Raw genomic sequence first — 9,426 nt, forward strand, 5'->3', positions numbered from 1 at the left:
CACACACACACACACACACAGAGCAGCAGCAGCAGCAACACACACACACACACACAGAGCACAGCACACACACACACACAGCACACACACACACACAGAGCACACACAACAACACACACACACACACACACACAGCAGCACCAAACACACACACACACACACACACACAGAGCAGCACACACACAACACACACACACACACACAGCAGCAACACAAACACACACACACACAGAGAGACAATAGGATCCGCAGACACACACACACACACACACACACACACACACACACACACAGATATCAAAAACCCACCAAGCAAAAATGACAAACATGAATAAACCCAATATGAATTCATCGATCAAACATCTCTAAAACCAAATATTGAAATCTAAAACCAAATATTGAAATTGAACATTTATACCCAAAATCAAAACCCTAGATCGACGGCCCAAACCCTAAACCTAAAATCGAAACTGTAAAGCAAAAATAGGAACCCCAAAACAGGAATCAAAACAAAAAATTTTGAAAAACTTACTGCTAGTCGGCCTTGCGAGAATGGGTGTGTGCCAGCGATCGGTGAGAAGGAAACGAAGAGGAGGAAGAGCGGAGGGAGGAAGGGATTCACATAGGGTTGAAGTGAGGGGATTCACATAGGTTTGAGATCGGTGAGAGTGGGCTGAGATCGGTGAGGGGAGTGTGAGATCGGTGAGAGTTGTCTGAGATGGGTGAGAGTTGTCTGCGATCGGTGAGGGGATGTGCGAGCGTTGAGGGGACTGTGTTGGAGCGGTGAGGGGAATGGGCGATCGGTGAGGGGAGTGTGGGTGATCGGTGAGGGTCTTGTGCGATCGGAGAGCCAGTTTTCTGATTCGATGGTGAGGGATTCCACGTTTCGTTTTTTTTTTGTTTATACTGAAACTTGAAGTTGCGTTTCAAACGCAGCTCCATCCTGGTACAATACGTTTCAAGGGGTCTGAAGCTGCATTTTTGAAACGCAGCTCAAGCTACAATTAAAAAAAAATTAGCCGCACGGCCTGAAGTCACGTTATTGAGCCGCGTTTTCCAAAAACGCGGCTCCAAAACGCGGCTTCAGGCTCCGTTTTTTGTAGTGTTTTAACAATCATAAGTTCAAACTATTCAAGAAATTAAATATATAAATATAACAACTACATCTACAAGAAGATATAATATTTTTAGAAATTAAAAATAACAAAATCATTATAAGCCAATATGAAATTATATATAACAATACAAGATGACTTTCATATTTGGTTGTTTGAGTAGGATAGAAACCAAAACTGAAATTTTGAATAAAGCTTATCAATTGGTTTAATAAAAAAAAAAAGGAGAAGAATACTCTATTACCTCTCAATATTTTAAAGTCATTTTTGCTAGTTTCAAATAAGCTCAACACTCTTTTTTGAGACAAAATTATAAATTTTATGCAAAGAAAAGAAAGAATACAAAGCCAAAAGAACTGCCACAGCAAAATAGAGCAGGAAAAACGGAGCAAGAAAAACACCAACAAAGAGCAGTATTTACTAGCAACAAATGCCGATAACAATATCAGCTTACAACAGAGAGCAATATAACAACAATAAAGAGCAATATCAGCTTACACCAGATCAAAAAAATATATTAAAGCTAGGGAATTGAAAAAGTAAAACTTCTAATCAAGCCAATTGTCTGACATGTGAAGGAATTTTTGTAATACGCCACATACTTTTATTTGAGATTATTATTATATTTTCTTTCAAATATAATTGATGGGTCATAGGTATTCTTTTTATTAGTAACCACAGCCCGCTACCTCACTAAGCCCACATCTCTAATACGAACTACAGGGTAGAGGAAGAGATATTCAAGGTTTTCATAGGAAAGGTTTTATCAAAGAGGCTAAGATGTGTTTTTCCTTGGAGTTTAGAGCACATACAATTGAAGAGGCAATCAAATTGCTCAAAGTATGATTTCTCACCATTAGAAACAAAGAATTAAAAGTTTATAAGTTTATCTTGGAATCAATTTGTGATGTTAGATTGTTCAAAGGGTTGATTTCAGTCCTAAAATTCTACTTATACTTTTACGGTTAGATTTGCTACTGTGTGTATCCATGAACAAAAGGCATGATTCAAATCTTACTCAGGTGTACCTATTACGTTTTCATTAGGATATATATATATATATATATATATATATATATATATATAAAATAAGTCAATGATGCTGCCACCTTTTTCATTGCCATTGGGAGACATATTGCCCACCGTTTCATTGAGATTATGCTATTAAATCCATTGAGGTTATATATTAAAGTTTGGAATTAGCTTTTGTGGGAGTATGGTTCTCACGTTGCTCTTTGTGGGTCCCTAGAACAAGTAAATATTGCCCTCAGGTCTTCTATTAGATTTGTATATATTTGGTCCTTTTAGTTTTGCCACATTTCTTTGATTATATATGTTAGGATGAATTAACGTTTTCTTTGGGGTTTTATATTAAATCCTAGGTCAATGATATTTTGGCTACTGCCTTCCTCATGACAATATGAGTTTCGATTAATGCAAGAGAATATTATTGGTTACAATATCATTGGTAAGAGAAACTTTAATATAGTGTTAAAAATATTATTAGTTCAGCAAAGTTTAATCCTAGCGAGTCTATTTGTATAGTTCTATAAGCTTTATATTTTGTAGAGGATATTAAGTGTATTTTCATGATTGATTGTAAGTCCTATTTAAGAGTGTTTTGAGGCTCTTTGGAAGTGTTTTTGGGTTGGACTTTCAGAGTGATTCAAGTGCAGTAAGTAATTATGCATAATATGCACAAGTTTTGTCCTTTAGGTTCTTAGAAGTTAAAGGTTTTCAAAAGTTATATTTTTAAGCTTACGTTTTAAAAGTTTACCAAAAAGCATTTTTACATTATTGAAAGAGAAATTTTGACCTTTAAATAATGTTTTAAAGAGAAACTTTGGATTTTAAAAAAAGTTTTGAATATCTAAATCTCATTTAAAAGATGATTTCTAAACTAAACTACTTTCAGAAAATAATTGAGTTTCAAAGTAAGTCTTCTAAAAAGGTTCTTACTCTTTAAGTTTGTTTAAAGAGAAAACATTCTATCAGGAGTTGGTGTAAAACCAGTGTTTTACGCCAGCTAATAAAAAATCGCCACGTGGACATTCTATTAAATCCCTCTCCAAACAGCCAAAAGCTCACGCCATTCACCTCAGACAAAACAGAAAACAGAAAAACCCCTCAGACAAAAGCTTTGCTTCCTTCACGCCGAACCTCCACCACCACCACAGCCTGATCACCGAAGCAAAATGAAGAAAGAAAACTAGCCCTCAGACAAAAGCTCACGCCTTCACCTCTGTTTGCTCTAAAATAATTCAAAAACCAAATAAACCCTAATCAAACATCCCTAATTCGAAAACCAAACAACCCCCAGATCATATCAAAGCCCAACAGAGCATCTTACCTTAGAACAATACAAGATATGAACATACAATAGAAAAACCCATCAATAATTCGAAATCCAAATTGGGAAAAAGGGAAAATCATGAAAAACAAACCTTTGCATCGCAACACCATGCTCATGGCATGTTTACAAGCTCTAGCAACAAATCCAATGACTTGTGTGGCGATATGCTTTGATGTGTGGTGTGGTGGAGATTTGGGCAAGAGGAAGTAGAGGATGGAAAGGGGAGGAAGCAGAGGAAACCAAAAATTTTTCCCTAACTCGTTCCGGTTCTAATTTGGGGTTTAAGCGAGCTGTACTATTTAGTGGGTTAAGTGAGTTGTGATTTGTGTGGCAATGGTGGAGGTTCGGCAGATGAAGCAGAGGTGAAGGCATGAGCTTTTGTCTGAGGGCTAGTTTTCTTTCTTCGTTATGCTCTGACAATCAAGCTCCGACGATCAGGCTGTGGCGATGGTGGAGGTTCAGCGTGAAGGAAGCAGAGGAAGTAGAGCTTTTGTCTGAGGGGGTTTTTTGTTTTCTGTTTTGTCTGAATGGCGTGAGCTTTTGGCTGTTCGGAGAGGGATTTAATAGAATTTCCATGTGGCAATTTTTTATAGGCTAGCGTAAAACACTGGTTTTACGCCAGCTCCTAATAGAATGTTTTCTCTTGTTTAAAACCAAGTGATTTCGAAGTCATATTCTTGTTTTTCAAATGGTATTTAAGACGTTTCTTTTAGCAAATTGGATTTTCAAATTTACTCAAGAATTGTAAAAATATTTATATAAACTCTTCAATTCCTATTCGTTTCCTAAGAGAGTTAAGCATCTTTTGATTTATGTTTCAATTTGATATTGTGATATTCGATATGCCTTTATTGTTGGAATAATTGTTAATATTAAGAAAATTATTATATGTTGTATAAACTTTGCTTTTTGTGATATGTGACTCAAAATGAGCATTTTTAGAATTGATCAAATATATGTGTAAATCCGCTCACGGGATTGTATGTGAGAATATGTGTTGATCCCTCACCAGTAAGGGCTAGATGTTGGTATCCACTCATAGGATTGTATGTGAGAATATGTGATGTGTATATGTGACACTGTGCTTTAATAAGTTATCTGTATGTGTTTTCGAATGACTTTAAGATTTGATTATATATGTAATAAGTGGTTCTTTATATGTTTGGAAAACTATATGTGATATTTTGAGTGAAATTGTGAAATCAAACTCGTGCTTTGCTTAACTCTATTCTGTTGTGTATTATGTATAATTACTTACTAGATGTGCGGCTCACCCCATCAATTACTGTTTTCAAATTGAAGTGTAGTTGGGAATATAGAACCTTTGGATCGCCTTGTAAGGTGCAAGGTAGAACGTGGAAGTTGTAGATGACTTCAGTATTACTTGAAAACTTATAGAATTTTAGTTACCTTTATTTTGTAATCTATGTTTTCTATAGTGGAGATTATTTCCAATTTGTGGAGTTTAGATTTATGTAAGAGGTTTTTTTTTTTTTTTTTTTTTTTTGGAGTATTGTTTCTTTGGAGTTTTAATTTATTTTGGATTAATTATGTTTATGGAGTTTTATAAGTTCAGCAGGTTAGTCATGCATCTAAATTCATGTTCTATAGATTTGGGTCATGACAATTTTAATAGTAAAGACTAATAATAAATGAGTGAAAATATTAAAAGGTGTAAAGTAAGTTTAGAAGGAACACTAACGTGCGCAAATAGGGAGTCAAATAATTTTCCATGTGGGTGCCAATTCTTAGAAAAATGGTTCAAGTATGAAATTTTACCTACTTAAAGCCTTCATTTGGATACCAATGAAAAATTAAAATTATTTCACTATTCAGCTTATTTTTGCTACTATTCATGGCCTCCATTGCAATTTTTAGTATTATTCATAAGCCTCAATGTACTAATTTAGCTAACTTTTACCTTTATCTACAGTACTTTCAGTAATAAGTTTTCAGTTTTAGCAAAATAAGCGGTATCCAAACAGACCCTTAGGGTCTGTTTGGATATCGGTTATTTTGTTAAAAACTGAAAACACTATAACAAAATAATTTTTAAATGTGTGAATAGTATCATGTGACTCATTTTTAATTAAAGTTTTGTTGAAAAAAAAGGTTTATAGGTCTCGTGAATAGTGCACGAGACCCACTGGAACTCAGTTAACGCTCTTCTCAAAAAAAAAAAAAAAAAAAAAAGGTGAAACGCAGACACTGCCAATATAATCAGTACCTAAACAGGTACTAAGTGTTCATTTGGCAAAAATAATTTTTGCCAATTTATTTTACTATTCAACTTATTTTTACTACTATTCACAGGTCTCACTGCACTTTGTAGTACTATTCATGGGTTTCATTGTACTATTTCAGCTAATTTTTATCTTAAACTACAGTACTATTAGCAAAAAGTTTTTAATTTCAACAAAATAAGTGGATCTCAAACAAATCCTAAATAATTTTTAAAAACTTTTGGGGAGTAGATCTGCCCCTGCCACCTAGTTTATAACTCATGAAAGTCTGTAGACATAATTTTTGTGACAACCCTTATGTGATTATGAGTGGTAGAGAAAACAATAATAGGTTTATATAAAATTGATAGATAGCTAGTCACAAATTATCAAGTTAGAATTATGGTAAAAGTTATAGTCCTAAAAGAACAATTATAAATCAAAGAAAAATAATCAAAGAAATTTTTGCTATTTACTGCAAGGAAATTTTGATTCTTATGGTAGTGTTCAACAACATAATATTAAAAGTTCAATAATAGAAAAGAATCCCACCTTTTTAAGGGGGAAGAAAGAAAACCAAGTTCGCGTATTGCTGCATACAGACACAGTAGTGCAGTGCAATTTATCATAATGTACATAAAGTTCCTCCATTTAAAAGCAGCTCGCCATTTTAGACTTTGAAGGAGCTCCCATGAAGATTCAGAAGACCAAAAGCCCATGCTAGCCTTAGGAACAGAAAGCAAAAGTAAATGATCAAAAGCCCATATCCAAGAGACTTATCCAATCTCATATTTTTTTTGGGCAATATCACAAGAGCCCAAAGCACGCTTGCCATAAGAAACCCCAGAGTCTCGTAGAGAGAAGGATCTCCAGGAATTTCAAATGAAGATGGATATTCAGAAAATGATGAAAAAACAAGTGACAAACCCAAACCCATCAACACATTGAACATGGGTCCAGCATAGCATCCTGATATAGCAATTTGGGCCCCATCTGCCCCACCATTGATTGCCATAGCAATATTGGCTATCAAATCTCCAAGTGAGTTTCCCCAAGCAAGAACAGTCAACCCCAGAACTGAAGGGCTTACCCCAATTATATGACCAAGAGAAACCAACAAAGATACTAATTCCTCAGCAATAATATAAGTCCAGGTGACACTCATTAAAAATCCTCCAGCTAGCCAAGGAAACAAACACCTCTTTGGTGGGCTAGACTTTTTTGTGGTCACACATGCAAGATTCCCAAAAACCATCCCAATTAACCCCGCTGTAAAGTAAGTCACCAGGCTGCTCCTTAAGCTCACATTTTCTCTCTGGGTGTTAGCAAGGGCTGCTAACAAAAGTGGTGCCAAAGTTACTGATAAAACTGCATAAGGCTTAGACCAACTCTCCTCGCTAACAACAGGTATAGTCAGTCTTCTTGGCAAGTAAAGTGGCAACTCTAAAACTTGTACAATTTTGGCAACATAGTAACAAATTTCTGGATTAAGATTCAAAAAGTTCGCAATTTGTTCTTGTTCTTCAAGACCGGATTTCAAGACTGGTTTTTCATCATCAATATAACCGAGTAATGGTATGCCAGCCTCCCCCACGTGCCCAACCCCATTGTCTTTATCTCCACAGAAGAAATGCATTGCCGAGACAACACAAACATAAACCAAGTAAATAGAAGTAAAACAAATGGCACCCCACAAGTTGATTTTCCCAATAGCTACAATCAAGAGTAGGGAAAAAAGAGAGAAGAGGAAGAAGAGGGCATCTCTAATAAAGCTACACTTATCAACCGAAATCCGATGAGAGTTAATTACAATACTTATAATTCCAACAACAATACTAGACACAAAGAAGGCACCCCCCAAGACACTATTAAGCCCAAGACCACCATTGCTTGATCTTGTGAAAGAGACAATAGAAGCAAAGACGTCAGGAGCACCATTTCCTAGTGAAAGGAGGGTGACTCCAGCTATTGTAGGTGAGAGCTTCAAGATCTTAGACAAGCTTTCTAAAGAGGAACAGAAATAGTTTGCAGCTGTATTTCCCAATAGATAGAACAAAACAAGAAGCCATAACAGAAGTACAAAATGACCCAGAATAGGAAATTGGCCAAAATTGCAGTAAAAGATTTGGAGATAATCTATGTACCCTTTAGGCCTGCAGCCAATATGTGTTTTGACATAGAAGCACTTGTACTTATTATCAGTGTACTTTTGAAGGCCGGTGCAACCATTTGTGGTGATATCACTGAGGAGGCGATGATGGGAGATGGTGGTTGTTGGGGGTCTAATATTGGAGGATAGGTGAAACAAAGTTGAGTTAAGGTTGGAGGGAAAGAGATTGGTTTTGAGATATAGAGTGAGTAGTAAGAGGAAGGATAGGTTGAGGAAAAGAGAGAGTTTTTTGGATCGAAATAAGGAAGATGAAGTTGCCATTTAGAGAAGGTTGTAATGGAGGTGTCAAAGGGGAAGATTTAGAGAATTGAAGAAGTCCATGATGATGCTGTTGAGGAAGTTCTGGCGAGGAAGAGGTTGTCTTTTGGTAGTTGAGTGAGTAGGAGGATAGCCTTCGCTAGAAGAAGGAAGTTTTAAAATAATGATGAGAGTGAGACAGTGACTCTGACTGTATGAGGAATCTCTGTTTCTTTCTTCTCACTCTATTGTTTTTATTTTATATACAATTTTTTGTAAAAGATGCTATAGGATTTGATGTAAGGACAGAAAACATTCCTCCTTTCATTGTTATTCAAGTGATTTTTTTTTTTTTTTTTTTTTTTTTTTGAGAAATAGTTATTCAAGTGATTTGTTCAGAAAATCTTACTGCATGAATAATAAATTAGAAAGGATTTCTTCTGATATATGTTTATACACTAGAAAACCCATTGACCAAAAAAACAAGCTTCTTTTAAAAAAATTAACTATTGATCCATTTCATTTTTACCTTGGTTCTCTTTTATACTCCTTCCATCAATGAATTTAACTGAAAATTATGGTTTCAGTGTGTGTTCACTAAATAACATATTAATTTATCTTTACAAATAGATTTCTAATTGGATGAATATTTAGCTGTCACTCTCATTATTATTATATTAAATAAATCTAAATATATACCAATTAAATAATTAGGATAAATTATATGTGAGTCACATTAAGTCTCGTAAGGGAGATAAACTTACAATTAAATTTACCACGTTTACTCCATAATTATTATATTTTATCATAAGACAAAGATACCAAGTGGTTTTTTTTTTTTTTTTTGTATAGGTGAGATTCATACCCAAATTACTTATTCGATAAAAAAAGATTCTATTAATTGAACCTTCAATTATGTTAATTTAATTTTTGAAATTTGAAAGCAATTTAATATGGGTTTTACTAACGGATGCCCTTAGGGCATCCATTAATAAATCATTTTAAGGAAACTTTTTTTTTTAATGAAAAAGTGATTAAATTTTTTTGCAATCTTTTTCAATTTTTCATAAAACGTTTTATAAAATAGATGATTAATTAATGCCCTAAAGGCATACATTGATCGGACCGATTTAATATTACCCTTATCCTCATAATCAAGTAAATTTTGAAAAGAATTTTTATAAGTAACGTTTAATCTATAACTATTATTTAAATTTAGTATTCTCTATATTGTAATACAAAGGACTTCAAAGAATGTTCTACTTAGTAAGGAGGTTGGAAAAAATGAAGGAAAAAAAAATTTATATCATAATTGTTTGGCAAGAAAGA

The 9,426-nt window shown here is 34.4% G+C and overlaps 1 protein-coding gene across 1 annotated transcript; it reads right to left on the minus strand.

The window, feature by feature from the left end:
* Positions 1 to 6,161: 6,161 nt before the first annotated feature.
* LOC115951256 (cation/calcium exchanger 1) lies at positions 6,162 to 8,311 on the minus strand. Its single transcript, XM_031068439.1, has one exon. It carries the CDS (start codon positions 8,119 to 8,121, stop codon positions 6,361 to 6,363), a length of 1,761 nt encoding a protein of 586 aa, XP_030924299.1. The 5' UTR covers positions 8,122 to 8,311; the 3' UTR covers positions 6,162 to 6,360.
* Between the last annotated feature and the right edge of the window lie 1,115 nt (positions 8,312 to 9,426).

Source organism: Quercus lobata, chromosome 7 (genome assembly GCF_001633185.2).
Source record: "Quercus lobata isolate SW786 chromosome 7, ValleyOak3.0 Primary Assembly, whole genome shotgun sequence".
Lineage (NCBI taxonomy): Eukaryota > Viridiplantae > Streptophyta > Magnoliopsida > Fagales > Fagaceae > Quercus > Quercus lobata.

Excerpts from the sequence above, each read along its gene's own strand:
- LOC115951256 (XM_031068439.1), bottom strand. The coding sequence starts at position 8,121 with ATGGCAACTTCATCTTCCTTATTTCGATCCAAAAAACTCTCTCTTTTC.